Here is a 27,517-nt window from a genome sequence, read left to right as displayed (position 1 = left end):
ATAATTAATACCATACATGGATTGAAAAATAGACATTGTTGAGGAGTAGGGATGCTGTGAACTATTACTTTTTATCAATATTTCGTATGGGAAGTGTAAATTATAATCTCGTAAATTCGTGATACCTACATTTTGTTTATGCTGTTCAACGAATCGTTTTTTGCTGCTTATTCTCAGTGTTTTCATGGTGATCCACAACTCTATTTCAACATTATAAAGAATCCTAAGGTACTCTCACCTCTTCGCCGCATTAGTAGATTGACCCTAATTGCATAGCTGTTTCCGTTAATAATTGCATACTCTCAAGCTGTATTGATGGAAAACTGTCTGTTCGAGATTGCATTAAGAATCTGTCTTTGGTGATGAGTCGCTGTTCTTCAGTACTATTTGTTTTTAATTTTTATAAAGAAATTGCCTGAAAATACGTTTCATTCGCTAATTATCGCATATAACTTGGTATTCTACCTATTTACTGCTTCCATTTATAGATATATCTCTATTGCAAAGATAGGGACTATGATAGTGCGCTTTCAGTGTTTGAACAGTTTTCACCGCTTTTTGATTCATCTTCTGAAGCTCAAATCTGTTTTAAAATCCAAAAAATCCTTGTTCTTTTCGATCTGTACTATCAGAATAACCACTCCCTCGAAGTAGGTTCATTCCCCTTTCCTAACCATACTCAGTGGCTTCAGACGTCCGTACTTCCGCTCCTCGCCGATATTTCCAAGCTCCGCTCCACGCTCTCCTTGCCGCCGTCCTTTCAACACCTCCTTGCCTATCAATCCAGTCTCCTCAACATTCTTTTTAATCTGGAGTCTTTCTCCGCCAAAAGCATCAAACGCCACTTAGCCTCCCTCGCTCAAGAGACCAATCAAAACGATCTCATCCCCTCCACCTTCCTCAGCGATCTTCGATCCCTCCTTCTATCGAATTCCGCGTCGCCTTCCCTCTTTTTTCTCCCTTTTCTCCCTCTCCGCGCGCCCTTCTTCATCCCTCCCGCGGTTCTCGCAGGGTTCCTCGAGTTTCGAAGGGGAAACTACGACCGCGTGCTCGCGATTTGCGCGGCACTCCGATTTCCCGCCGCCCACACAACGAAGCCGTTGGCTTTTTTGACCTCGCTCCTCGGGTCGAATTCGAAGAACGATTCGAATTCGAAGAATGGTTCGAATTGTGTTTCGTCGAATTCGAAGAACATGCTCGAATTCTCGTCGCAGGCTTGCGTTCGCTCGCTTCTTGGAAGTAGCGAGTTCGCGCTCGGCCATTTCGAAACGGCCGTGTATTATTACCAGGCCATCGAACCGCGGGAACTCAGCCATCCCGAATCCATTGACAAAATTCTGGGGATTTTTTGGATTTCCCTAAATCGGCCAGAAATCGCGTTCCAGTATTTGGAACGAGCGACGCGGTCGCTTTCGAAACATCCGTCGGTTTGGTTTTATTCTTCGCTGGCACTCTTCCAAATGGGCGAAGTAAAAACCCGATCACTCGCACTTGAATATCTCGATAAGTGCGTAGAAACTGCAACAGCAAAAAAGGATATCGAATGGAACTATTGGGCGGATTTGCTTCGCGCGATGATTTTTGAATCGCAAATGAAAACGAGGAAAGTCATCGAGGCGATCGAACACGCGGAGCTCATCGAGAAAGAGAATTCCACGTTTCCACGATGTAGCGAGGAGTCGAAACGATTCGCGGCGATCCTCAAAGCTGAATCCTATTTGCAGCTCGACCAGCCCGAAGTAGAGAATCGAAATGTGTTGGCTGACACGCAGAAAGCGATGGAAGCGATCCATCCGAAAGCAAAAGCGTTTCTTTATCCCCAGTCCATTCGAAACGCCATTCAAACAAGGGATTGGAAAGCAGTTGAGCCCTTCAACCCATCAGACACATCAGACACATCAGACACATCAGACACATCAGACACATCAAACAACGCGAATCGAGTGGAAGAGCTTCTCTCTCTGCTGACCACCGTGCGATTCATCGAGTTGCATCACAACTAGATCTCGCTCGAAACGCAGGACATCCAAAACGCCGTTCTCTTCGCCGAAATCCTCCATCGAATCGCTCCTTCCTCCGCCTCGCGCAGTCGACTCATCCAAACTCTCTCCATCCAGGGCGATCGCTCGCGTCTCCGCGAAGTCTACGCCTCTCTCTCCCTTTCCTCTGTTTCCAACAAACACTCCACAAATCATCTTCCTCCATGAACACATCCAGCTTCTTCCCTTCCACCTGCTTCTTCAGCTCCTTCATCTTCTCCTTCACCCACGGATCGCTCTGCTCCACCAGCCGATCCACCACCTCCCCATTCGCATACGTAATCGCCACCAACTCCACGTTCGCCTTCCCCTTCCCCTCCTTCAGCCCCAGCAGCACATTCACGATCGCCTTCTGGTTCTCCTTCGCCTCCAGCGCGTACTGCAGCGCCGTTCTTCCTTCGCAATCCGCCGTCATTTCGCTCACACGGCAGCGCAGCAGACTCACCACCAACGACTTCATTCCTTCTCGCGCCGCCAGCATCAGCGCCGTCTGCCCCTTGTGGTTCACCGCGCCCGGACACGCACTATTCAGAATCGCCCCGATTTCTGGAAGTACTAATAAACGCGGGTTCGATTTGGACCCACGCGGCTGTACGACAGAAACAGCACCGCGATCGATTCTTGCCGCTCCTGGATCGCCACCATCAGCGGAGTGTCCCCGTGGTTATTCCGGACGTCCAGCAACGACCCGGACTGCATGAGTTTGTGGACCATTTTTTCGTCGTGCGAATGAATCGCGGAAAAAAGGGGCGTTTCGCCGAACTCGTCGGCCATCGATAAGAACTACGATCAACGCGTTCCCGCGGCCAAACATTGGGGAAATCCTGCTTTCGCGGCATTCCGTTCATGATGACGTTGAGATACTGCGGGTCTCCGCACATAGCGGTGTAATGAAGCACATTTCTATCTCAAACAGAAAACAAGGCAATACTTGCGCGGCGTGTCGGTGGTTTCTATGAACGTGTGTTCCTCGTGCAATCGCACCAAAAACTCGTATGTCGGGCGAAAACGGCAGATGAACGCGATTGTGAGTGGGTTGAATCCCTATTTCCTAGGCTGGACGCTGCACTACGTTGAACTCCCAGAGATCGCCGCGGTTGTCGACGTCGATCGCGCGCTTTAGGAGAGGAACGTCGTTAATGATGGCTGCCATGTGCATGAGGGGAGGGCGACTGCCGAAAGGCTTGCGGAGAGAGTAGGGAATGAAGAGTATGTTTACGGTGAGGGTGGCGATTTGAGTTTGGTTGCTTTGATAAAGAGGAATGCTCATGATGAGGAAGGAGCGAGACGTACGTGAGTCGTTGGAATGGAAGTGTGTAGGCAATCGCCTGCTCTTTCGTGAGAAAGGACACGGAGGGAGTAAACTCGGTTTGCTCAGTTAATGCAGCATATTGGTCTCCCTGCTTCCCTTGCCGTTCTTCCATCCACTTCTTATAAATGCAATTTAACAGCCGGAAAGAGCCCGTGGCTGCCACTTGGGGTTTTCGTAGTGTACGCTTTCGTTTTAACGATATATTTATGTTTGTATTTCCGTAGTACACAATTCCGTCAAATATAAACGATTTATCGATTTTAGTTCCCATCGGCACAGCTTTGTCTACACTCAATTTACTACATGAATTCTACTCGGCTGGCGTTCACGATCCCAAACCCGAATGTTCACATAATATTTGCTTGAATCTAATGTCGAGTTACAGTCGTGTTAGCACTACTTTCATCATCTTTACACGCAGAATCCAGGGAAACCACTAGAATGAATTCTAAGCAGGCAAACTCACGTTTTACATATAACATACCGCACCCATCGCCATAAGACGATGCACTAGGCGTAACCATAAGTTATTATGAATGATATGCAAAAAACAAGGAATGAATATTGATTTGTACAAGTATTTTCCTGCTATAAACTGTATAAATGAACTTTGACTATTCTAAGCTATTTCAATGATCGTAGAATATGTGAAATGAACGTTGTACACACGTTTGTCGAGGAACCTATATCAATACTGTTAAAACATGCTTTGGATGTTTGGTCGATGCTGTATTTGCTTACTATTATGCCGTATATTGAAACACAAAAAGCACTCACTTGAATGGTTTTCTCAGGTTCATTAAGTTTTGATCATCTATCTCAAGTACATCACATCATTTAGAGCTTGCAGTTTACTACCACATCCATTCTACAATCATCATTAATCTCTCCTTCCATTTCGTCTCTTCCTCATCTACCACACACACACACACGATTTTCTTCAACAAACACTTTCAAAATCCTCAAAAGTCGTTTCCCATCGAGAAGATCTCCTTACAGTCCTCCCTACCATCAATCCCTTCCATCTTCCCCACTTCACTAAAAGCGTGTGCTCCAACTGCGACGAATAACTCCCCACAATATCGCACAATGGCGGATAGTCCTCCACCACTCCCTTCCTCACCAGCTCATTCAGCGTGTCGATGCATTTCCTCTGTCTTCCTCGCAGCCCATTCACCGCAAACGACCCTCCATCCTCGCGATCCAGCCACCGCCGACAGAACGGCAGCGTGTCGAACGTCCGCTTCACATGGGAGAAAAGTCGCACTTCCGGCTCGGTTCTACCATTCGAAACCGCTTCATTCGATGTCTACAGCACTGGATACTCGCTCATCGCATTCAACGCGTAGTGTGACGTCATTCCTGACTCCTTCGCGACTCCTTTGCCCGTACTGGCGAACGTCTCGATCGCGAAGATCTCGCCTTCCTCCATTCTCTCCGCGGTGTCCTCGTAGATCAGCGGAATTCCTTTCGAACCGTGGATCGAACCCTTCACTATCGAGTGGCCCGACAGGTTGCGGATCGGAACGACTACATCAAACGTGGAAACCGTGGAAACTCGGGTAGGTTCGACCGTAGATTTCGACCTCGTAGGACGTGATGATTTCTTCGATTTGGCCGCCCAATTCGCCGAGACGCGCGTCGACGCCTGCGCTGCGGATCGCTTTGTAGGTCGCCTCGCGTGTGGCTTCGAGAAGAGGATCAAACTGCGGGTCGAACGCCACCGTGAACGCGCAGTCGATGATGTGCCCTGCATTACACTCCCCTCCTGGTTCTACCGTTTACTTCCGTCCCGAAGTCCAGCTTCACCACGTCGTGGTACTGGAGAACCGTGGAATCGCCTGGGTTCGGCGTGTAGTGTGCCGCGACGTGATTCGGAGAGACGCCTGTGGGGAACCCCATTCCCGCCTAAATCTGACGGAGGCGAAGAAAAGGGAAACCGAGGGACCGTTCTCGCCGATCAGAAGACGCACCTTGTCTTCGAGATCGCAGCAGATGTCCCAGTAGCGCATGCCGGGACGGATCTTCGACTGCACGTAGCTGCGAACTTCCTTGTGCACCTCGCCGGCCTTGCGAAGGGACGTTTCGATTTCATGGAGGTCGGTGTTCGCGAGGCGTTCTTCCGTTTTTGAGACACGCTGTCGTGTGTCTGTCTCCACATAATACTCAAACTTGCCCTCGGGGAACCCGCTCGGGAAAATGGAATCGACCTTGGATAGAAATGAACCAATCAGCTCTACGGGGACTGTTAGATCGTCTGTCTGCTTTTCCGCAGGAATATTGCTCGCGTGGTGAATCACGCGAAGAATGGAAGTGGCTTCACGGTGAGTCGCTTGCGAAATGGTTTACGTAGAGGTCTGGGGTCGTCCGCAGCGGTGGGTGCATGGGAATTCGACTTGTCTTCCCATTGAGGATTCTCAGTCGAGTTTTGTACATCCATGTCGGTTTCTGGGTTGGAGGTGTTTTCTTGCTGCAGGTGCGGTCGTTTAGCTGGGCTGTGCATGGGTTTTATTGTTTGTTCATGATGAGCTAAGGAAAATTCCTCTAGAATCGATGGATGGAAAAAGTCGATCTCCCACAGTAGATCTAAAATAGGTGACTGTCAATATGATTAAGAAGTATCACAATGATATATATATATATATAGGAATAATACTGGATTGCAGAATCCAGTTTAGTGAGAACCAGTTCTCATAAAATATTATTAAATCATCATGCACCCTTTGGATAAAAATGTTATAGACGCCCACTGTGCTATGGCTTCTGACAGAATTGGATTTGTATATTCGAAATGGTTCCAATGAGGTATAGAGACAGAGAGCGCTCAACGGAAAGATTTTAACTATGAGCAAGGATATTGCTAAGAAATATCAGAACGGAGATATTGAATTGGCCCAGATTGCCGTTCGTGTGTTTTCGTTTTCTCATATTTAGACGGAAGGTATTATCAACCTCAAGAAGACAGTGGCTGCCCTTGAAATCCTAAACCTGTATATTCAAACTTTTAAAACCCGTGTGGACTCTCTTAACTATGAGGAGAAGGTCCCTGCTAATATGAGAAAGTATATAGCTTCTATTCTGTTCTGTGACGGACGTGTTGAGATTAAAGAGTTGAGTACAATTTGTGCTCAGATCCGCCGACGCTATGGCGCCGCGCTCAGCGATCTAGCGGAGGATGTGGATCCCCGCATTTCTTCGCGTCTCACCCCGTGCATCCCGAATCCGAGCGACGTCTCCGAGACGCTTCAGGACATTCTCCGCAAGAACGGCGTGTCCTTCCAGAGCCTGGAGCCGGAGGTGAACCCCTTCACGCAGTTCATCACGGAGAGCATCAACAACCCCGCTGGTGCGACTCCTTCGCTCCCGCAGCCGCCGGCTCCCGGCCCCCTGCCCCCCGCCTTCCCTGGCGTCCCTGGCGTCCCTGGCGTCCCTAGCGTCCCTAGTGTGCCTGGTGTGCCCAGCGTGCCTAACGTGCCTAACGTGCCTGGCGTGGCGGATGTGCCCAGCTCGCCTGGTGTGCCCAGCGCGTTCCCCATGATGCCGTCCGACCCGGCGATCCCCCCGCTGCCCTCGGACCCCTTGACCCCGCCCAGCGGGTTTGGAGCCATGGCTGGCGAGCCCGGCACGCCGCACGGAGCCTTCCCGCCGATGCCTCCCAGCGTGCCAAGTGTGCCAAATGTGCCCAGCATGCCAAATGACCCCAGTGGAATGAGTGGAATGGGAGGAATGAACGCGTTCCCGACGATGCAGCCCACCATGCCGAAGCCGTTCCCTGCTGTCCAGATGCCCTTCTCGATGGAGGCACCGAACCAGCCCGGCATGGATGGCCGATCCGATGCGGACGATTATATGAAAAAGCTGAATAGTTTTAAGTAATACTGCAGTGTGTGGATTGTGTTTGTTGAACACAGGGAAACGAAACCAAGCTACGATTGACTCAAGCATGCTTCGGTCCAGCGGAACTCGTTCTTGCAACTCTTCGAAAGAGGCTTGCATCACTGCCGACAGCGAGCCTGGGTCGAAAGCACAGATGGAACTTACCCATACAGTCCAGAAGAATGCTGCACTGGCTCTCGAGGAGAGGCTGGGGAAGCGGGAGACATGATAGGAGATGAGTTTGCATTTCTTCGCTGAAGTGAGAATCGACTTTCTAATGATAGCCGCGAATTGAAGTCTCTACTCTCTGGCAATACTGAGAAACGGTCTCAAATCGGTCAGAATTCAGAGCTGTGGAAAATTGAATCTACTTGACACAAAGTAATATTCGGCACCATGTACTGCATCGCCTGCTCCATGGAAGAAGCAAAAATGAACTTGGGGTCTTCATACTTCTCTCTAGATAGGAGAAACATTTCACACAGCCAACTCTATCGCCTCGATAAGCTTCCAGGAGATCTGCTTCCCGATATATACAAAGAACGCATTCTTAAAAGTCGATATAAATTTGTCAATAGTCTCTTCAGTCAGATCACGTCGATGAAGAAACAGGTATGCCACAGACGTTGTCTCATAGATCAAGATATCCTATAGGCTGAGAATTACAGAGATTGCAAACTGCAAGCAATGCATTTGCTCGCTCGCCTCTCACTTTGACCCCTAACTGCTGAAAGAGAGAGATACACTCTAGCTGGTATTCGGAATTTCTCACAATTGCCACTTGCTCACCCATTTTTTCAGCAACCGACACTTGGAGGGAAAAGTTGATATTTCAAAAAAACATTCAAATATCTTATTTTCAAATAACTCCTGTATACATATCTTCCCCAATATCTCCATAATATTCTCTAAACATCACGAGAGTCACGCAAAGCGACCTGGATTTTATGATACCCGAATCCCCAGAGTATTCCAGACAAGTGAGCAACATTATCGAATGGCGAATTCCGGAATAAAGAAATTATCTCAAATATGCACACGCATAGAAGGGCACTGTCTATATCATGAAAGAACTATACCAATAACAAACAAGCATTGATGGAGAAGAAGGGGAAAAAAATGGCCGTAAGCTGCAAAGAAGGATTGATTACGGCAGCGAGCGCTGTAACTGCATAAACAGCTCCTGAGGCTCCCAAAGAGGAAACGGCGGATCGTAATCGAACACATCTCCAGATCCAAGAGCAGTACGACGAGAAGAAGCAGGAAGACAAGTAGAAGAACATAAAATGATCCGTCCCCAGCTTATTACGAACGAGGGGCGCGAAGGACAACAGGCCGATCATATTAGCGGCAATATGCCATGCTTCCATATGTGAAAAGGTGCAGAACTGGCTCGTGAATTGATCAACAAAAACAAAACGAAGATGGATGTGACACTCGATGAGCGAGGGCAGCAGAGGAAATAGCGCTGCATTACCGAAGACAAGCGGGGAACTCTCCAGAGAGAGAACACGAGCAGGTTCAATGCAACGATAGGACCAAGAGCGACATAGTTTTGATTGACGTTTTGCAGATAATAGCGGAAGCGAGACAAAAGAGCTGATGTGTTAATTTGTGAAAGGAAGCAAAAACATACATGGCTTCTTCCCACCTCTTCTCGTATTCTGAATTCGAATGTTTACTGCATTCACCCGCTTTGTTTTCTCCCACAACATATCGAAACTATCACTCAAACGCACACGCCGAGCCTACTTTCGAATGTCCTTTATCGATGCACCAGAGAATTGGTATGGATACTTGTGTATGGCGTGGTCAATGCGTATTACTCTGTTAAGAATGAAGATTGTGTAAAGTCCTACAACATAGTCCTCACAAGCATGCAATATACCTCCTATACCTCCAACAGTGAATAAGGTAGGTTTTATATACATGTTCCACGCGTCTGAAGTCCATACATTTTGATATACGGAGCTTCGGCTCCGCATTCCCCTCACAAACATCGAGCCACGGCTCCCCATCAAGTGGCTTCGCATAAGCAAGGCATTTGAAGAACGGGTGAAACTAAGTACTTTCAACGTAGCAATACTCATTTGAATTGTGCTGGAAAATTAGTACAGCTGATTATTTCTATAAAGCAAGACTCAAACAGGTAAAACTAAAAACAACCTGACATTTACACTGAAGATATCAATTGTTTTTTCCTAACTTTTATGCATTTGGGAAATGAACAAAAAGTAGAAATTGATGATCCATAGTAAGTTCGCTCAAGGACAAGTGTTTGTTTGAAACAGAAATGTAGATTCCATTATGATTGGTTCTTCACATTATTGATTTCAAAGCACGCGAAATGGTCGAGTAAATAGATAAATGGTGGTAACAAGACAATGCTTAGATTTGGTTTTCCGCCAGTCGGCAAAAAACGAAAATTCCCGTTTGTCCACCTGCCTGAGACAACACAAATTATTACTTTTCTACGGGAAGCTTTCTTTGACCACGCAGCGTGTTTAGCATCTGATTTTGTGCTTTGAACTCTTATGGACAGTAATAATTCAAAGCTTACAGATAATGAGCCTCCAAGTATATACCAATATTTCGAGTGTATCTTACAGCTAGGAATGACATCTCGAATTTATCGCAAGCAGCCAGTACTGATGCAAACAAGGCAACCATCACACTTGAACCAGCAAGACCCGAAGTCTATCCAGGTCCTAATTCCTCTGTATCCTGGGTGGGAAACGGCTACTATCCGATGACACCCTATGTTGCCTTCCAGCCATACTGTGCATCCTACACAGTTTTATATGGCGGTAGTGTTCCTTACACGGCAAATTCGGTAGTCTTAAATGGATCCTACCAGGGACAACTTCCAGCCCCTGGTGTTGGTCCGCCCTTTGTTAGTAGCGCATTTCCTGTATATAATTCTATCCCAACGAATTATCCATACGTTTTTCCGACTGGGCAGTTTTCAGCTCCCCCTTTTTTCGGTTATCCAGGGTACGACCATGTTGAGCAAACCCAGCAAAACGTTCCTTACACTTCCTTATCTTTTCTTCCCCCACCCCTTCACTCAATCACTCCCTCGATGCTGCCATCAGCATCTCCCTCGGCTCCTCTGCCCGTTCCCCTTTCCGTTCCCGTTCCATCGCATCCAGCAGCGAACCCTTCGCGTGCTCCCGTGTTTTGTCCATCGTGCAGGACGCTCTCCTACCAGGATCCGAGCTTGCCGGGCTCGTTTGTCTGTCCGACGTGCGATCGCCGGCTGTTTTCCGAGGGAGCGACCGACAAACCGCGCGCGGCCGAGCTGGAAAGCGAAGCCAAGCGCGTGCAGACGATGGAGCAAGGCTTGAGGCCGTTGAAGACGAACTTGAACCAGATGAACTCGATGAATGGAATGAATTCAACGAACTCAATGAACTCGATGAATGGAATAAACTCAATGAACGCATTGAACTCAATGAATGGAATGAATGGAATGAATTCAACGAACTCAATGAACTCGATGAATGGAATAAACTCAATGAACGCATTGAACTCAATGAATGGAATAAACTCAATGAGTTCAACGAACGCATTGAATGGAATGAACTCAACGAACTCAATGAATGGAATGAACGCATTGAACTCAATGAGCGGCATGAGAGGAGTAAACACAATCAGTAATATGAAAGGAATGAATCCTTTGAGCGGAGAGCGTCTTGATCTCTATGAGCGTCGCGATCTTTTCGCTCCTCCTGGCCGATTGGACCCTCCGCTCAGCACTTCCAGCGCCTTTCCTCGCTCCTCGTTCTCCCACGTCGCCCACGTTCCAATGGTCCCCATCATTCCGAACCACCCGAACGCATTGACCTCGCCCATCTCCTCCGCCTCCATTCTCCACGACGTCAAGCTGGTGCTCAACAGCCTGCTCGCGCGCGTGGAGAAGATCGTCCTCAAAGAGGAGCGGCAAATCCAGGAGGACGTGCAGACCATCATGTCCAATCTGCTCACGCGCGTCGAGCAATACACGGCCGGCCACCTCCACTGCTGCTGCTTCCAGCCGTCCTTCGTGCAGCGGCATTTCATTCAGTGCAACAAATGCGATGTCTGGTACCACACCAGCTGCGTGGGCGTCGATTCGCGCAAGCTCGGGCTCATCGAGGACTTTTTGTGTCCCTGGTGCGACACCGACCACACCATGAAACTCCAGTTCGAAAAGCTCGCCGAGGAGCAGCCGGCGATTTGTCCGCTCTGCAAGCGCCAGTTCCCGCGGCCGTGCAATCTCTCTCGCCACTTGCACTCGCGGCATGGAATGAAATGGTCGCTCCACATGCAGCTGCACGTGGATTTGGACGAATATCTCGACCAGGATTTGCCGCTCTGCGCGAACGCGAGTTCCCCCGCGCGGCCTCTCTGCGAAGGCTGCTTTTTTCGAGAGAACGAAGACGTTCTGAAGCGGTTTCCGATGGACAAAAAGCGACTGCGCTTTCTGCTGCGGAAGCTGCGCGCGAAGCCGATTCAGTGGTGGGTGAATCGCTCGATTTTGGTGCGGAAAGACGGGGAGTTTGTGAAGGGAACGATTTGCGGACTTCGTCCGAGAGGCGAAGTGAATGTGCGAATCGACGAGTCAGTGAGTCTGTTCGGCCCGCTGTTCAATGGGAATCAGAACGCGCGGATCCCCATTCTCGGGTTTACCTACGAGTTGGAGCTGTGGCGAGCGGTTCCCTACGACCAGCCTCGCGATAGCAAGCGCGATATCAAGCTGTTTCTTCGCCGCTCTTGTTTTGTTTGTTAACAAACACGCCATTGCGCATGCAATTTCTTCCGTCGTCGTTGCAACCCCAGCATTCTCCTCCTCCAAGCTCCTTGTGTTCCTTGTGTTCCCTGTGTTCCTTGTGCTCCTTGTGTTCCTTGTGCTCCCTGTGTTGACTGGGATGAGTCGGAGCGAATCGCTGTGGATTGGGGCGGCGAGAAGTAAAAAATGACGCGCAGCGTGAACACTGCGAGACAGAGCGTGAGCGAAATCGACAGGAAGAAGCGAGACACGCGAGGGAGGCGCATGAAAGCGTGGAACAGTCGCTTCAGCGTGTAGCGCAGCGTGGAATACACCACCGGCGTGATTTCATCTAGTTTCCACGTTTCTACGTTTCCTACTCCGCTGAATGCGCGTCAAATAGCGATGAATGGCGCTCTGCGCAATGGAGACGGGCGCGAAATACTTCCCAGTCTATTCGTGATCGGGTTTTTTTCTCTTCTCCAACTCGCTCGTGAATGACCAAAGCGCAGGGAAGTCGTTCTGTCGTCACGCCATAATACCGCAGATATTCGTCCCACTCGTTTCCATCCAGATACGCAAACGCAAACTCGCGTTTCAGCTTCAATTCATTCCGATTCGAACGAATCTACCGAAACGGGCAGCGATCGCACCACCTGCTTCAAGTGCGCGATTTGTTCGTTATCGATCAGCGCGGCGGAGTCCAACGCGAACAGGAGCGTGCGTTTCCCGCTCCGAACGATGTCGTTGTAGGCGCGACCGCGGTATTCGGGGAGCAATGGAAGAGAAAGAGATCGAATCCAGTTGAAGAGCTCGTCGCGCGTGACGTTCTGGCTGCGGTAATAGAGAGGATCTTCGTCGCCTTCGATGCGAACGACGTAGGGAGGCTGGATGGGAGGGAGGATCTGTAAGGGATCGTGCGTAGCACCGAATGTCTGTGGGTTGAAAAAAGGGAAGAGAAAGGAAACGGCGTAGAGGAGGAGATATTGAGAGACGTTTTGGAAGTGGGAGTAAAGCTGCTCTCCGAAAGGAGAACTGTCCTATGGATCGATGGAGAGAGAGAAAAAAAGCGCACGTAAACGCATAAAAAAACGACTTGTGAAGAGTGAATAAAGGAAGTGTAGGTGGCGTCATCCGATATCATTGTAATCGATTCCGCTGCTTGTCAAAACAGAGATCAATGCGTTACGATTCAAAGAATCACACATTTCAATGAGAGAGCGAAGCGATGTCCTTCCAAAATAGTCATGGACATAGTTACTAATTACATATTTGATAGTAGGAAAATAGTGCACTTGATACTTGTCACAAAGTGCCTTTTCCTTTGTACAATCCACATACCCTATTATCAAACTACCGTTATATTTTGCAGCCAGGTAATCGATGTTTGTATTCATCTCATCTCGCTTCTCAAAAGGGGTCTTTCCATGAATCGTGAGAAACCAAGTCATACGTCCTTAAAGAATAACACCCACTTCCCTTCACTTATTTGTTTATCAAATATGTCTTCTCGAAGTTGAATTACGTACGTTTCTATAAGGAAGGGTCAGATCCTAGACGATACCCGTTAGGAAGGCGTAACTAACCAATTGTAAAAGAATCCAATAGAGAATATGTAAACTCCTTGGAAACATAGCGCTTTTTGTGACTTCTAAAAGCTTTGTTGGTTGAGCAACGATTCTGTCATATCAAGGATAGTAAAATAGAATCGATTTTCTATATGCTAAAAATGTTTGTTTGACCTAGGAATGAAATGAGTTGATAGCAATTGTTTCTAAGATGCAGGAAGCGACCTATCGATTCAAACTGTCTACTATCAACGAGAAAGTCTTGTAAACCCACCTGTTCACCTCTTGAAGCTCCCTCCGCCGCATAATCCCTCCTATCCAACCTTCTGTCCTTACCACATAGTAATAAACCACAAAAAGTCAACGATTTCCAACAAACAAGCATGATTGATAACGATGAAAACAGCTCTTGTCATGCGAATTACCAGTCGTCGTCGTCATCACCGAACAGACCGCCTCCGCTCATATCGATGTCTTCCTCTTCCTCCTCTTCCTCTTCCTTGGCCTCTTCCTTCTTCTCCTCAGCAGCGGCACCAGCAGCAGCGGCTCCGGCAGCGGGAGCAGCGGCACCTCCAGTAGGAATCGAAACGAGCTTGTCGAGTCCAGCCTTGATCAACTCCTCCACGTTCTTTCCCTCAAGGTCGGCAAGGAGCTTCTCAATCTTTTCGTCCTCAGCCTCAGCGCCAACAGCCTCCAGAACAGACTTAATGTCTTCAGCCTAGAGAATGAGTGTTCCTTATCAGTAGCTACAGCGGGCTTCTCGTTTCCGCCAATCATCAGCATCAAATAAGCAGCAAGATGTCTCATCTACGAACCGGTAAGAATGTGAACTCGGTACACGACACCCCAATATCTCCATCCCCTCCACGTCGAAAGACACAATTACTCACCTTATTATCAAATCTCTTGGCTCGAACAAGCCATCCAAACTCTCCATGAAACTCCCATTATCGCGTGGGGGTGCAAAACCCAGGGGTTGTTTTTTTTATTATTATTTCAAACAAACAAACAGCAAACAAGCAACTCAACATCATAACAACCGCTGATGCAAAGACTCTTAGCTCCGTAGTGCCAATTCCGACGCAAAATCAATATAAAGATCCTCGACTCGTTTTGAGTCCAATCCCTTCCACTTCTCCAGTACCTTGCTGTCGACTCCCTCCTTCTGCTTCTCGTCGCACGTCTCTTCGAATCCGAACTGGATTCGCAGATACAGCGCATACAGCAATTCCATGTCCCGCATGTTCGCCTTCTTCACCTCCACCACTTCCTTCGCCTTCATTAGCGCAGCCCGCACGTTCTCCGGCAGTTCTCCGGCATTGCCGGCATGCGTCGCCGCATTGTCCATGCGCGGGAAAACTTCTTCGGCCTCGTCGAGCATTACCGAGCTGGACCGGAATTTCTTAACGGCCTCATCGCCGGGCCGGTTCACCATCTGCACGCGCTGCTGCTTCACGCGGGCAATAATCGCATTCTAGAATAAATCGTGGAAACGTGGAACTACGCGGAGACGCCGGACCCAGTGCGCTTTCTCGCGGGAATCATCGAAGAGGAGGTGGATGTCCTTGATGGAGGTGGTGACGAGGAGCTCGTTGGGGTTCTTCTCCTTGTTGATCTCCTGGATGCCGCACTTCTCGAGCGGGACGATGAGGTGCGGGACGTAGAGGTGGCGGAAGTTGAGCTTCGCGTAGATGAGGACGTCGCTGAACAAGAAGAACTAGGCTTCATGGAGAGATGGAGGAGGAACCGTGTATTGTTTGTGGACTCCCTTGTGCGTGATCTTCGTGAGCGTGTGGTCGTAGATGTATTTGCGGTCTTCGCTCGGCGGGACCGAGCCGGGCACGAACAGCTCCATCTTGTCTTCGACCTGCATCGCGCTGATCGCCGTCTCGAAGAGCTCGCGCAGCGTGGAGATAAGCTGGCCCATGTGGATCATGCGCGTGATGCTCTCCGCCTTCTCGTTGCACACGATGTCCAGGTCGCAGTTCACTTCGTTCAGCGATTCGTTGCTGAGGATTTCGCGCAGCGACGCCGTCGTGCGACGCAGGATGTCGATGAACGACTTCTCGGGGAGCTCCATCTGGAGCGTCCAGCACGTCATGAGGCAGAACCGCAGCGTATCGAGGGAGTTGCCGAGGAGGAGAGAGCGCAGATGTCCCTTGACCAGCACGTTGTCGAGGTAGATGTAGAATTCCAGCCAGAGGCAGCGGAACAGCGTGCTCACGATGTCGGACGAGCGGCAGTGATCGAAGCTCTGCGAGGAGAAGCGGTACTCCTTGAGCAGCGCCACGTGCGTCTGCACGGCCTTGAGGAGCATTTGGTTGTGCTTCTCCTGCGGCGAGAGCTCGATCACCACGTTCTTCTTGTCCGTGAGCTGATTGGGCATTTTGATCTCGTTGTTCACGATCGACCAGTACAAGTTCGTCAGCATGGTCTAGACGTTACACATCCTCGCTTCGTCCATCGCGCCTACGCGGTCGAAATCGTGGCCGTCGTCCATTCCGCGATTGTTCTGAATGAAATCGTTGAGCGTCATTTTGGAGCCCACGTGCGGATTATGCGCGTCGCTGTTCAGCATAATCGTCGCGTACGCCAGCACGTAGATGCTGTCCTGGTTCCGGAACATGTGCGGATTGTCTTCGTAGTAGCACTGCGAGAACGCCTCCACCAGCCGGTCGATCTTCTGCGATTCTCCGGGCAATCTGCGCGTCACCCGCTGCGCCCGCGGCCTACCGGAAGCCCAGCTGCGTGATGAACCGCCGAATCGCCACGTCGTAGTCCAGGCCCTTCCAGTTCGTGCCGCCTACCCTCAACTTCCTTGCTCAATCCCACGCGTGAACCGGTAGCGCACCTGCTTCATCAGCGTCTGCTCCTCGTCCGTCGTGCCGCCATCGCTGCCGAGATAATCGCCCAGATCGGTCTCGTCGAACTGGTTCAGGTAGAGGAAGAGATACTTCACGATGTCTTCCGCGGTTCGCTGGATCACCTGCTGCGCCAGCAGCGTGGCGATGAACTTCTTCACGCCCTTCTCCTTCATCACAGCGAGCGCCTCCTTGGTGGCACGCTGTCCGTACGGACTCATGATCGTGTTTTGGATGTCGTCGAGGTTGAGGTGGCTCGGCGCGCGGCCGCGAGCCGACTTGTAGAGCATCGACTCGGTGACCGGCGTGAGATCGGCGCTCTCCACGGGGGTCTGGATGTTCTCGCTCACGTTGAGGATCTGCTTGGAGACCACTTTGAGGAGCTCGGCGCCGCGCAGAACGAGGTGGATCTCCTGGGGCGAGGGGTTGTGCCGGTCGCGGAACTGCATGGTGAAGTCGTCGAACCACTCGATGAGCTCGGTGAGGACGGTGAGGACGGAGGTGGTGTTGTCGTAATTGACGAAGATGTCGACGAGGAACTCGGTGATGGAGAAGATGTTCGAGAAGAAGTCGAGGATTTCTTGCTTCATGGAAAGCAGCGTGGCTTCGCTATCGATTCAAACGGGGAGGAGAAAGGGAATACTCCTTGAGGATGGTGAGAAGCAGCGTGAAGACGATGCCCATTTCGGTAACCAGGCATTCGCGATAGATCCTACGCCTCACCCGCGCACGCCTCGCCTACTCCCAGAGACACCGAACCACTTCCAGCATCTCGTGCATCGCGTCGTGCGACAGATTCACCCAGTTCGTCATCGACAGCACCACCGACGGCACCACCACCAAACGGAACAGCATCGTCGTCGCGTGCGTCAGCGGGAAGTACGGCTTCTCTACGCCTCACTCTCTTTCCTCGCCGCTACGACTCAAAAACTCCTTCAGAATGTGGTAGTCGAATCTCTATCTCTCAGCCCCCCTCCACTCCTCCCACGCGTCCGTATCGCCGGCAGTGGTACACCAGCAGCAGCAGATACATCACCGAGTTCTGCCAGCGCGAGCTGCGATACAGCAGCGAGCTGAGCTGCAGCATGTCCATCGAGAGCGCCTCGATCGACCCCACGCCCAGACTCTCCATCTTCGACGCGTAGCTCAGCAGCGCGTCGTTCATGTTCAGCGTGCCCTCGGTCTCCAGCTTCTCCGATTCGCTGGAAGGCACCTGGATCAGCGACATGATCGAGTTCAGCGCGGTCGTCAGCAGCTCGAACACGTGGTCTTTCACGTTGTACCCCGCGTCTTCGAGGCGATAGACGAGTCCGTGCAGCGAGGACAGCACAGTGATCATGCACATCAAACTGGACTGCGGGATCGTCTCGTACGTCCCCATGATCTTCATCAGAATATCCAGGAGCGGTCGCAGGCAGCTCGCCCAGCACGCCAGCGACCCTTCAAACACGCCCGTGAGGAAGCAGTCCAGCACCGGATCCACCGTCTTGCCCAGCGTCGAGCACGTCCCGATCATCACGAAATGGTGCAGTCCTTCCAAGCACAGATGCACCAATTTCGGATCGTTGCTGTGGCAGCCAATCAGAAGCGGCAAGGCCGGACGCAGTCGCTGCACCGCGTATTTGCACAGCTCGTTCTTGATCGCGCGCACCTTCTCCGCGTTCTCCTTCTCCAGCGCCCCCACCGCGCTCTGCGCCAGCTCGCTCGCCTCGCGGGAATCTGCGTCGACTGCGGCGGACTGCTCGGGCAGCGGAGCGTCGGGAATCTCGTCGAGCTGGACGTCGTCGAGCGGCACTTCGTCGGTTTCCACGTCGGAGAGCGCGATTTGCAGATCGATGAATGCGCTCAGCGAGTCGGGGAGGGCGAGAATGTGCTCGAAATCCTGCGAGTCAGCCAGGATTGGCGATTTCACCTTCTTAAATACGAGCAAATACGCGTCCTGGCTTTTCTTTCCGAGCTTCGCGGAGCTACCTCCGATCGTTTTGCGCACGCGGAAGAATCCTATCTTCGCCACACGCCCCGCTACGCGTACCTGGAGGAAAATCCTTTCTCTTGCGCGGTGAGAGCGCCAGCGAAGTCACGCGAAGCCCGTGTTCCGCGTAGCGGACGCACAGATAGCACTGGTTGCTCTTGCTCAGGAGGCTCAGATTGGCGTCCGAACCGTTCGGAGTGCGGGTGATCGATGTGTAGCCGGGAGGAAGAATGTCTTCGCGGGTGTTGCCCAGAATGGCGATGTGCGATAGATAGCGGGTCGTTTGGGCAGTAGCGGGCTTCACGGCGATGTAGAGAGATTGCTGGGGTGAATAAACAAAATAGAACTTTACGTTTCGCTCCACTTTATCTAAAAATTCGACATAATGGTAGCCTTCAGGAAGAGTCTCGTTCTAGAACTCAATCGCATTGCCTTCTCGTACAGCACCCAGGACGATCACATCTTCGAATCCATATCCATCCTCGAACTTCGTTTTTTGGACATCCACATCCAAACTCGACAATCTATTCGCTATCACATACTACCCATTGCGTACTCATCAATACTATTCAATAATGGAGATGACTCCTTGCCTGTTAAAGCACGACTCAACAAACACAAAAAGGGAATCTGGCGAATTACCAGAGCAATAAAACGATTACTTTTTTCTCATATTTTGCCTGTAACTCTTTAAACGTGTTGTCTAAATCTTGCTGGTTCACATTCGCTTCATCTGTTGTAGATTTGTAGATTTCTTTATTTCAAATGAAGCAAGTAAATGGTACCAACTAGAGACATCTTCAAAACTACAGAAATACAATATTATTCGAATACAATAATGGGATTATTCATATCAGGGAGTTTCATTGGTTATTTTTGTTGTATGTAAATCGCATTGTTGATCATTCTCCTGTGCTTGTCACCTCTCCAATGAGCGTTTTGGATGTTTTGGCCGAAAAGTACGAATTGATCGTTTTGAGACGATCTCTGTATGCTGAATATGTTGCACGCAATGGAGTGTGCTCATTCCCTTTCTGAACACAAATATCTATTGAAAACGTCAAAGCCGCCCACTTTGTGATTTACACGCTTTCCTATCCATTCCTCGTTTTATTGTGTGATTTGAGTGCAGAATAAAGAAAAATAGAAATCACCCCTGGTTTGAATTCCCTGTATTTTGTCCCTATATAAAATGGACTGGCAAGGGGGTCAATATTACGGTAGTTTATGGACGATTTCTCCTAGATATCGTTTGAAGGACTCTCTTTAACAACATGGTATGTATCTGGGTGCTGTTATCTAGAGAAATTGATTTTATGGGCATGGTTTTAATCGTTTGGTAGGGTATTGATCTGGTTGCTGGAGGCCGCAATTGCGGACATAAGAAACGACAAGCTCCTAAGAGTGAGAACGTGTACTTGGCCCTGCTGGTCAATGTAGGTGCTTTCGGGCGAAATGGGTGATCTCGTAGCTGTATCGCTTCCTTGCTCGCCGCACTAACGCTAGATTCCCGGAGGTGGTTCTGAAGCGTCTTTACATGAGCCGCATCAACCGCCCTCCCATGAGTCTGAGCAGACTGATGAAGCACATGCAGGGAAAGGAGGACAAGATCGCCGTGATCGTGGGAACCGTCACTGACGATATTCGCGTGATCGAAGTGCCTGCCCTGAAGGTGTGCGCTCTCCGCTTCACTGAGACCGCTCGTGCCCGCATCCTGAAGGCTGGAGGCGAGTGCATCACTCTGGACCAGCTGGCTCTGCGTGCTCCCACCGGAGCCAACACGGTGCTGCTGCAGGGCCACCGCAGTGCTCGCGAGGCCGTGAGACACTTCGGAACTCCGGGTACTCCTGGAAGCAAGGCGCGCCCCTACGTGCGTTCGACTGGTCGCAAGTTCGAGAGAGCTCGTGGTCGCCGTGCGAGCATGGGATACAAGGTTTAAGTGGACGAGAGTATCTTATGGTTCCTTCAAAGTTGTGTTGTTTGTTGGAGAAACGATAGATTTTGTTCTGGAGGTGTGCTGTGTGGAGGATGGAGTTATTTCTAGACGGGAATGAGTTGTGGCGATATCAGTCAAATTCGTTCACCAGAAGAGGCTAGATTTCTCTTCGAGAATGCGTTGCGGAATTATCGATCTGTGAGATATAGGTGCATTAGTATGAGTGATTACAAGCAACAGAGTCAAGCGGAAAGTGTTATTCAGGCGATTTTGAGCAACCCTTCAAGCGATGAGATTTTGCTCGATTGTTTATGTAACAGCTCTCACTCCTATTGCATATTCTACGTGCCTTTTGTTTTTTGTGGTAATGGCTAGAGTGCAAAATTATTAGGTATTTCCATGATGAAGAGGTGGACCCGACTAACTCCTCAGGAGCGTGTTTCATTTTGCAACATCCTCTTTTCGATTATATCCCCCTTCGACCTATTCTTTCTCTCTCTATATATATATTTATATATAAATATTTTCCTTTACAAATACCTAGGCGATGAGAAACGTTCCATCTCCGAATTCGGCTATTCCGAGATTGAGTTGGTTCTCTCCATTTTCCTCAAGCAGCTCTGGGGCTCTAACCCCTCCAACACGAGTTCTCTTCTCTTCCAGCACCTCACCAGCCCAACATGGCGTAGCATGAAACTCCTCTCCAGTTTGCTGAACACCATCAAGAGCAACGACATTCCCGATTTCTCGCTCCCTGCAGAGCTTCACGCGTTCTGCGTGCAATCATTTTTCGAGTCGAACGTGAAACAAATCGCGGAGTGGATCGTGTCTGCGCTGCTCTGCTTCGGCGCGAGCTACGATTCCGCTTCGGCGACTGCTCGAAAGAGAGACGAACTGCAGCTCTCTCTCGATTTATTCGCCGATCTGCTGTCGCTTCCGTGGCCCAAACCGCCCCATTTCAAGTTTTTTTACCCGCAGAAGGGTTGAGCGTAGATCGGTTTCGAAGACGGGCATCAACACGGAGTTTGTGAGTCCGGACGTGTCGTTCGAGACGGTGTTCACGCAGGAATCAATCCTGTCGTGTCTACAAAAAATGTTTGAATGAATACACTCGTTGCATGATGAACTAGCTATTTCATTGAACGATTTGACAACACTCTCCCACAATCCGTGTTCTCTGTGCTCACGTTGCTGGGCTCCTACGCTCCGCAGTCGTTTGTTTCGACTCGAACACACGCGCAGCACTTGCATCGATTGTGCGATTTCGCGTTTGCGATCGTGGATTCGCCGTATTTGGAAGCGGCAGCAAGGCGGGGTGAGTCGGAATTGGAAGCAGTGGAAGGAGATGTGAGAGAGAAATTGAGAGTGGCGGTGTTGTTGAAGACGATGCTGTGCACGCAGGCGTCGACGGTGATGATGTTTCTGCCGATGTGGAACGCGGTGCTGCAGAGAATGGCGCAGTTTGTGAAGGTGTTGCATGAAGTAAGAAGAAATGAAAGTGAATGAATGAATTGAATGAATTGAATGAATTGAATGAATTGAATGAATTGAATGAATTGAATGAATTGAATGAATTGAATGAATGAATGAATTGAATGAATGAATGAATTAAATGAATTAAATGAATTAAATGAATTAAATGAGTTAAATGAATGAATTGAATGAATTGAATGAATGAATTGAATCCATTGAATCCATTGAATCCATTGAATCCATTGAATCCATTGAATCCATTGAATCATCGATCGATCGATCGATTGATTGACTGAGTTGAATCATCTCATGTCTCTCCCTTTTCTCTTTTCTCTTCTCTCCATTTCTCTTGATCTCTCACCTCGCAGGATCTCCTTCGGATCGTCCAATCCCCCTCTCTTTCCGATTTCTGCGTCGATCTCATGGCCAGCTGCGAGGAAGTCATCGGCGAAGCCCTCGACATCATCGCCTACTGGTGCGGAAACGAATCCATCCAGCCCACCCTCGCCGATCTTCCCTCCCAGATCTACGCAGTCTGCTTCCGTACTCGCCTCGAATCCGCGGTTCTCGTGCTCAAATACTCCGAAGACGAGCGCGGGAACGCGCAGGTCTGGAAAGAACTGGAGCAACGCGACGAGAACGAGGACAACTGGACGTTCGACGAGGAGCAAAGCCTCATCGGGCAGCTGGGTCGCTGGAACGCGAGCGAGTCGTGCAACCTGCTGGCTGGCGTGATGAACGAGCTGCTGACGCAGCTGAAGCAGCAGCCGAACGAATCGGTTCTGAACGTGCTGGAAGAGAAACTGTACTGGCTGATGGTGTTCATCGATCACTTCGTGGCGGATTACGACTCCACCGAGATCCCGCTCCAATTCGAAGCCATTCAGTCCTCCCCCGACTACCCACTCCTTGCCTTCCTCGACCTCTGCGTACCCCGTTTCCCCGTTTCTTCATGCGCAGAACGCCTCGATCCTCTCTCTGCTCTCCATCCCGTCGCTCGACCTCTCCTCGCTCGTCCTGCAATCCCTTCTCTCCTACCTCGCTCACTTCATCCAGCTCTATCTCCCCTTCCGTCCCCGCCTCTCTCTCGACATCTACACCATCATCGCCATCACGCTCTCCTCCGACTCCCAGTCCGCCTCCACCTTCGCCGAGGCCCTCAAAACCGCGCAGCTTCTCCTCGAGCGCAACATCGAGCACCACATCGGAGACGTCAACCAGCAGGTCTGGCAGGAGCTCGTTTCTTCGCTCGTCGATTTCGCGCGGGAAGGCAAGGTGCGCGGGAAACTGCAGGGATTGAACGACATGCCCGCCAGCCAATGGGAGCTGTTCACCACCACCCTCGTCTCCAACATGCAGAAAATGGTTTTTTCGACGCCTTTCGTTGAGCATAGGGAGAGCCTTACGTGTCCCTAATTCCATCCTTTTTAGAGGCCATCTTGTCACAATTGTCCCAAATCACCTCCATGTCCAATTTCACCGAATTCATCAAGTCCTACCAGAATTCCAATCGAACCCAGTCCCTTCTCTACCTTTCCCGCGGGACTCTGCTGGTTTCGCCGCTTCCCTCGGCCTGCGTTTCCTTCTTCTCGCAGCTTCTTTCGCTGCTTCCTTCGCTTTTTTCGCAGCTTTCGCTGCACGAAGACTTCCAAATCCTCGCTCTCAAGCTCCTCCGCGATCTCAGCCAGGCGGTTTCCACGTTTCTACGTTTCTACGTTTTAGATTTATTCGCTTCCCGCGTCGGAATCGCTTCGCTATGTGGAAACGCTCCATTCCATCGCCAGGCGTTTCGTTCAGACGCTCCCCAGCGATCCGAAACTCCTCCACAAGTTGTTTCCCCGTTTCCACTTTTGAATAGAGCGTCTTCGTTCATCAGCAAAGCCCTGGGATTGTGTTTCGACGCGGAAACACAATTCTTAGCGAGCGGCGTTTTGGTTTCTTCGTCGATTGCCGCGTCGATTTCGCAGCTGCATCTCGCGCTTTTGCAGTGCGTTTCCCGCGATCTCTCCTTCTTCCCGTTGTTCATGAAGCGCGTCATGCAATCGAGCATCGCTGTGCTCTCGCACTGCGTAGCAGGCCTGGACCTGCAGGCCGACTCATTGCTTGAGTCGCTTTTCTCGTTTTTAATCGCCGCTTACGACATTTTCGAGTCCAAAATTCGGGACTATTTTTAGATTTAGTTGCGAATTCAAAGCGATGGAGTGTCTTTATCTCATCTTCTACCACTGTCTCGAGGTCCGGGACGGATCCACGCAGTATTTGGGAGAGAAATCCGCGGGAATTTGTGCGTTTTTGGAGAGAAATCCGAGTAGTGGAAACTGGGGAAATGAAGGGTAGATGTGGTGGAGAACGTGTTCACGACCACGTTTAAGGCGCTGCTCTCGCCGAAATCGGGAATGGTGACGAAGGAGGGAGTGGATCAGAGAGCAAGCAATTTGTTTTTGGTGATCATGGCGTATGCCAGAAATGATGTCGAGAGTTTCTTTAGACAGTATTATAAAGAGATGTTGGAGCAGAACCCTACCGTTTTGGCGGGGATTTTGAATGAAAAGAGCTTGCTCGGCTACAAGGAGAGACATGTACGGTATTCGTATACTCGTACGTTTACGCATTTCGTGCAGGCAGTACAGCACTTTGAAGACTTGAAATCTGTTTCGAATTAAATTTGATGTTGTTGTTGTTGTTGTTGTTGTTGTTTGGTGGCAAACATTTTGATTCACGATTTGGAGAACCTTTGTACAAAAATCGTTTTCTCAGAAGTGGGCCAAGTTAATGCAATCATTCACAAGCACAATCGTATCTACACTTCAATTTCGTTTAAGAGAAACAACTGCAAATTCCACTCTTCTATTATCGAATATCCCAAAAGTGTTTAACAAACATAAATATCCACGTCTAGGCTCTACTACAACAATGTTATCCTGATTCACGATAACACGGACACGGTCGATGCGAAGGTCCATCGTCATGGGAGAAAGCTTCAATGAACAATCTAAAAATCCTGCCTACCTCAGGACGAATTAAAACCTTGCAGCCTTCGCATTCGCTCTTGATAATAGCAGTAGCCTCATCTCCATTCTTTCCAACGAGCTCTGGCCAACTGCAATCAAACAAATAAAACAATTCCAAACCTGGTTTTCATATCATCGGGAAATGGGTTCCACGCAGACACGGCAGCAAAGAAAATCACAAATAGCAAAAAAAGGGTATAGAATTTCATAATATTTTGAAGGAGCATGTACAGTCATCGTTGATAACCAATCATATCGAATGGCGTGTTCTAAGCGCGACTTGGGTTTTGTAAGTTCCTCTTGAGGGTAATCAAGGATGAAAGAGTGTAATTATTTCACTGGATATTTGTTTCATCCACAGTACGGCATTAAAACAAACAATCATATAGGAAAGTTCCCTTTTTAATTACGTTAGCAGCCTGATCCCCGCGGAAAATGTGCCTCTCAGGAAATTTCAGTTTTCTATTCTTTGTATTATAAGAATTTGTCATGTATGGCCCTTATGGAGGATATATCCGACCTCCCAGTGGGGCGATGCATACCCCTACTTCGAATCAGAAAAGCAACAGAATTGTTCTGGTGAAGAATCTTGACGATATATATCCTGTGTAGGTACTTTTCTATGGAATCAAAAATAGAGTTCACTCAGGAATGACACTACGCGAATTAAAGGCGGCTACCGCCTTGCGCTTAACTAGATCCATTGTATATCTCTACACTACCAAGCCTATTAAACTCTTCCCCCAGAGGGTTTCTTTTAATGAAGTTTCATTATCTCCACAATACAGCGATGATTATTATAAAGCTGAACCATATTATCGACAGTACTCTCCATACTATAGCAATTATCCAAATTACTTACCCCAACATCACGGTCTAACCAGAGGCCCTCCTTTCTATCCTTATTGAATCAGTCGAACTGCTGCTGTAGAATAGTTTAAAGGGAGCATTCCTAAGTATAACTTTAAATCCTGTTTTTTCTCAAACACCACACAAACTCTGCTCAATCGCCATATACCTAACCAGAAGCTGGTCCATCTGCGCTCTCAGTAAGTTCAGCTGATTTTCATGACTCTTCTTCAGCTCCTCGATCTCGATCTTCAGCGTCTCCACTCTTCGATCTCTCTCTTCTGAAGGGCTCTGCAATGTGTTTCGGCTGGAATCCGACTCATCGGAAGAGAGGCTGTCCAGCTTCGTCTCACTGAGTTCTTCTTCGTTTTCCTCCCTGAGATCGACTTCATTCAGCGATTCACTCAACGCCTCGCGTCCATCCATGCCGTTCTGCGGGATGGCCCCCACTCTTTGCAGGATGTCCGAGCGTCCGCTCACATCCAGCGAACTCATCGAGTCCTTCAACTCGGAAGTGTCGGTGGCTCGTGTTTGCTTGTCGGGGTCGACAGACAGCGACATAGGGGATGGAACGGATCCAATGGATCGAGTGGAGTCAATCAGAGGCTTCATCGATGCGTTCGACTCATCCTCAGAGTTCAATGAATGCGATGGATTTGAGTCAATTAGAGGAGTCGATTCATTCAATGAGTTCAAAGGAGTCGATTCATTCAAAGGAGTCGTCGATGGGTTCGATTCATTCAAAGGAGTCGTCGATGGGTTCGATTCATTCAAAGGATTCAATGAGTTCACAGATGAGTTCACAGATGAGTTCACAGATGAGTTTGATTCATTCAGTGAGTTCAAAGGATTCGATTCATTCAAAGGACTCAATGAGCTCGATTCATTCAAAGGATTCGTCGACGGGTTCGATTCATTCGCCTGATTCATTTCGTTCGATTCGCTTAGCGGGTTCAAAGGATTCAGTGAGTTCACGTCGTTCATTCGACTTTCGAACGACTCATCCAGCGTATCGGCATCGGACGTTTCAGCGAAGCTATCGCGGTATCCAGGCCCCAAGCGCACCTCCAAGTCCGATTCGCGTTTCTGTGCGGCGCGCAGCTGCTCCTACGCGTCACTCACCCAATGAAGGAGCACGTAAAGCTCTTCGTTGCGTCGCTGCATGGCCTCGTAGTTCTCTTTGTAGTACGCAAGGTCCTTCTTGAGTGAGTCAAGATCGTCCTGGTGGTAAATGTCCGTGTTGTACTGCAAATCAACAAACAAACAAACCACAAACAGAGCTTTCGGAGCCGTTCAGACGGGTCTCCAACTCCTTGTTCTTCTCTGAAAGCTCCTTGTTCCTGAGCGTAAAACAACCACACGAAAAGCAATTACTCGTTACGGAGAGAATAGATCTCATCTTCAAGCTGGTTAATGTTGGATATCACCTGCTCGTACCTGGTAGTGGCAGCCTCCTTATCAGCAGTAGCGTTCTGCAGCTTTGTCTCCATCTCTTCTTTGTTCTCCTTTAGACTATCGAGCTCATCTTTCAAATTGGTCACCTCCTCGTTAAGTAAATTATTGGTTGCTTCTAACTGCTGCTTCTCTTCCGAAAGCAACTCGAATTGGTTCTTTAAGTCCTCATATGAGCTATTCCGTTGTTCACAGTATTTCTGGAGTTCCTCATACCCTTTCAATACTAAGCTTATACACGATCATCAAATCATACCATCCTTATACTCCTTCTTTAAAACTTTATGACTACTGTTATCTTCCTCTGAACTCATTCTTTATTTTTATCTCTAGGCAGTGAGCCGTGTATACAATCCCATACGATTAGTGATAATCTTTGAAATAAGATAATGTGATGCCTAGATGAGTGTTTTAGCTG

The 27,517-nt window shown here is 49.3% G+C and overlaps 15 protein-coding genes; 6 read left to right on the top strand and 9 right to left on the bottom strand.

Moving 5' to 3' along the window:
* Nucleotides 1-1,193: 1,193 nt before the first annotated feature.
* On the top strand, nt 1,194-2,207 carry GSBLH_T00002004001 (uncharacterized protein; the record flags this gene model as incomplete). Its single annotated transcript, XM_013040504.1, has 2 exons — nt 1,194-1,973; nt 2,004-2,207. The coding sequence occupies 2 exons, from the start codon at nt 1,194-1,196 to the stop codon at nt 2,205-2,207; spliced, it is 984 nt and encodes a 327-aa protein (XP_012895958.1).
* A 905-nt stretch (nt 2,208-3,112) lies between these two features.
* GSBLH_T00002003001 (uncharacterized protein) lies at nt 3,113-3,889 on the bottom strand. XM_013040503.1 has 4 exons: nt 3,818-3,889; nt 3,752-3,787; nt 3,666-3,719; nt 3,113-3,636 (listed from the first exon to the last, which is right to left on the bottom strand). The coding sequence occupies exons 1-4, from the start codon at nt 3,873-3,875 to the stop codon at nt 3,176-3,178; spliced, it is 609 nt and encodes a 202-aa protein (XP_012895957.1). The 5' UTR covers nt 3,876-3,889; the 3' UTR covers nt 3,113-3,175.
* A 402-nt stretch (nt 3,890-4,291) lies between these two features.
* On the bottom strand, nt 4,292-5,791 carry GSBLH_T00002002001 (uncharacterized protein; the record flags this gene model as incomplete). Its single annotated transcript, XM_013040502.1, has 6 exons — nt 4,292-4,631; nt 4,665-4,881; nt 4,910-5,101; nt 5,130-5,259; nt 5,292-5,668; nt 5,701-5,791. 6 exons carry the CDS (start codon nt 5,789-5,791, stop codon nt 4,292-4,294), a joined length of 1,347 nt encoding a protein of 448 aa, XP_012895956.1.
* A 274-nt stretch (nt 5,792-6,065) lies between these two features.
* GSBLH_T00002001001 (uncharacterized protein) lies at nt 6,066-7,243 on the top strand (the record flags this gene model as incomplete). XM_013040501.1 has 3 exons in its annotated part: nt 6,066-6,131; nt 6,163-6,255; nt 6,286-7,243. 3 exons carry the CDS (start codon nt 6,066-6,068, stop codon nt 7,225-7,227), a joined length of 1,101 nt encoding a protein of 366 aa, XP_012895955.1. The 3' UTR covers nt 7,228-7,243.
* Nucleotides 7,244-7,265: 22 nt separating this feature from the next.
* On the bottom strand, nt 7,266-7,561 carry GSBLH_T00002000001 (uncharacterized protein). XM_013040500.1 has 3 exons: nt 7,532-7,561; nt 7,393-7,501; nt 7,266-7,364 (listed from the first exon to the last, which is right to left on the bottom strand). The coding sequence occupies exons 2-3, from the start codon at nt 7,452-7,454 to the stop codon at nt 7,289-7,291; spliced, it is 138 nt and encodes a 45-aa protein (XP_012895954.1). The 5' UTR covers nt 7,455-7,501; nt 7,532-7,561; the 3' UTR covers nt 7,266-7,288.
* Nucleotides 7,562-8,086: 525 nt separating this feature from the next.
* Nucleotides 8,087-8,597, bottom strand: GSBLH_T00006368001 (uncharacterized protein; the record flags this gene model as incomplete). The annotated part of the gene is made up of 3 exons (XM_013040499.1): nt 8,087-8,135; nt 8,182-8,300; nt 8,379-8,597. The coding sequence occupies 3 exons, from the start codon at nt 8,595-8,597 to the stop codon at nt 8,087-8,089; spliced, it is 387 nt and encodes a 128-aa protein (XP_012895953.1).
* Nucleotides 8,598-9,976: 1,379 nt separating this feature from the next.
* On the top strand, nt 9,977-11,998 carry GSBLH_T00001999001 (uncharacterized protein; the record flags this gene model as incomplete). Its single annotated transcript, XM_013040498.1, has 1 exon — nt 9,977-11,998. The coding sequence occupies one exon, from the start codon at nt 9,977-9,979 to the stop codon at nt 11,996-11,998; it is 2,022 nt and encodes a 673-aa protein (XP_012895952.1).
* Nucleotides 11,999-12,585: 587 nt separating this feature from the next.
* GSBLH_T00006367001 (uncharacterized protein) lies at nt 12,586-13,374 on the bottom strand (the record flags this gene model as incomplete). Its single annotated transcript, XM_013040497.1, is given in 4 exon segments — nt 12,586-13,017; nt 13,053-13,135; nt 13,167-13,319; nt 13,335-13,374. The coding sequence occupies 4 exon segments, from the start codon at nt 13,372-13,374 to the stop codon at nt 12,586-12,588; spliced, it is 708 nt and encodes a 235-aa protein (XP_012895951.1).
* Nucleotides 13,375-13,929: 555 nt separating this feature from the next.
* Nucleotides 13,930-14,372, bottom strand: GSBLH_T00001998001 (uncharacterized protein). XM_013040496.1 has 2 exons: nt 14,296-14,372; nt 13,930-14,263 (listed from the first exon to the last, which is right to left on the bottom strand). Exons 1-2 carry the CDS (start codon nt 14,320-14,322, stop codon nt 13,967-13,969), a joined length of 324 nt encoding a protein of 107 aa, XP_012895950.1. The 5' UTR covers nt 14,323-14,372; the 3' UTR covers nt 13,930-13,966.
* An 890-nt stretch (nt 14,373-15,262) lies between these two features.
* GSBLH_T00001997001 (uncharacterized protein) lies at nt 15,263-16,171 on the bottom strand (the record flags this gene model as incomplete). Its single annotated transcript, XM_013040495.1, has 2 exons — nt 15,263-15,979; nt 16,019-16,171. The coding sequence occupies 2 exons, from the start codon at nt 16,169-16,171 to the stop codon at nt 15,263-15,265; spliced, it is 870 nt and encodes a 289-aa protein (XP_012895949.1).
* Nucleotides 16,172-19,625: 3,454 nt separating this feature from the next.
* GSBLH_T00001996001 (Ribosomal protein L18e) lies at nt 19,626-20,351 on the top strand. XM_013040494.1 is given in 3 exon segments: nt 19,626-19,703; nt 19,722-19,814; nt 19,850-20,351. The coding sequence occupies 3 exon segments, from the start codon at nt 19,695-19,697 to the stop codon at nt 20,315-20,317; spliced, it is 570 nt and encodes a 189-aa protein (XP_012895948.1). The 5' UTR covers nt 19,626-19,694; the 3' UTR covers nt 20,318-20,351.
* Nucleotides 20,352-22,209: 1,858 nt separating this feature from the next.
* GSBLH_T00001995001 (uncharacterized protein) lies at nt 22,210-23,894 on the top strand (the record flags this gene model as incomplete). Its single annotated transcript, XM_013040493.1, has 4 exons — nt 22,210-23,152; nt 23,182-23,478; nt 23,510-23,616; nt 23,646-23,894. 4 exons carry the CDS (start codon nt 22,210-22,212, stop codon nt 23,892-23,894), a joined length of 1,596 nt encoding a protein of 531 aa, XP_012895947.1.
* Nucleotides 23,895-24,594: 700 nt separating this feature from the next.
* Nucleotides 24,595-25,007, bottom strand: GSBLH_T00001994001 (uncharacterized protein; the record flags this gene model as incomplete). The annotated part of the gene is made up of 3 exons (XM_013040492.1): nt 24,595-24,765; nt 24,797-24,887; nt 24,919-25,007. 3 exons carry the CDS (start codon nt 25,005-25,007, stop codon nt 24,595-24,597), a joined length of 351 nt encoding a protein of 116 aa, XP_012895946.1.
* A 267-nt stretch (nt 25,008-25,274) lies between these two features.
* Nucleotides 25,275-25,764, top strand: GSBLH_T00001993001 (uncharacterized protein). XM_013040491.1 has 2 exons: nt 25,275-25,406; nt 25,437-25,764. Exons 1-2 carry the CDS (start codon nt 25,288-25,290, stop codon nt 25,705-25,707), a joined length of 390 nt encoding a protein of 129 aa, XP_012895945.1. The 5' UTR covers nt 25,275-25,287; the 3' UTR covers nt 25,708-25,764.
* A 15-nt stretch (nt 25,765-25,779) lies between these two features.
* On the bottom strand, nt 25,780-27,428 carry GSBLH_T00001992001 (uncharacterized protein; the record flags this gene model as incomplete). XM_013040490.1 has 5 exons in its annotated part: nt 27,356-27,428; nt 27,022-27,325; nt 26,924-26,987; nt 26,785-26,892; nt 25,780-26,754 (listed from the first exon to the last, which is right to left on the bottom strand). The coding sequence occupies exons 1-5, from the start codon at nt 27,411-27,413 to the stop codon at nt 25,780-25,782; spliced, it is 1,509 nt and encodes a 502-aa protein (XP_012895944.1). The 5' UTR covers nt 27,414-27,428.
* Nucleotides 27,429-27,517: the final 89 nt, after the last annotated feature.

Source organism: Blastocystis hominis (assembly GCF_000151665.1).
Source record: "Blastocystis hominis, Singapore isolate B (sub-type 7) whole genome shotgun sequence assembly, scaffold_15".
In the NCBI taxonomy this organism is placed as follows: domain Eukaryota; class Bigyra; order Opalinata; family Blastocystidae; genus Blastocystis; species Blastocystis hominis.
This window is presented reverse-complemented; position numbering and strand designations above follow the sequence as displayed.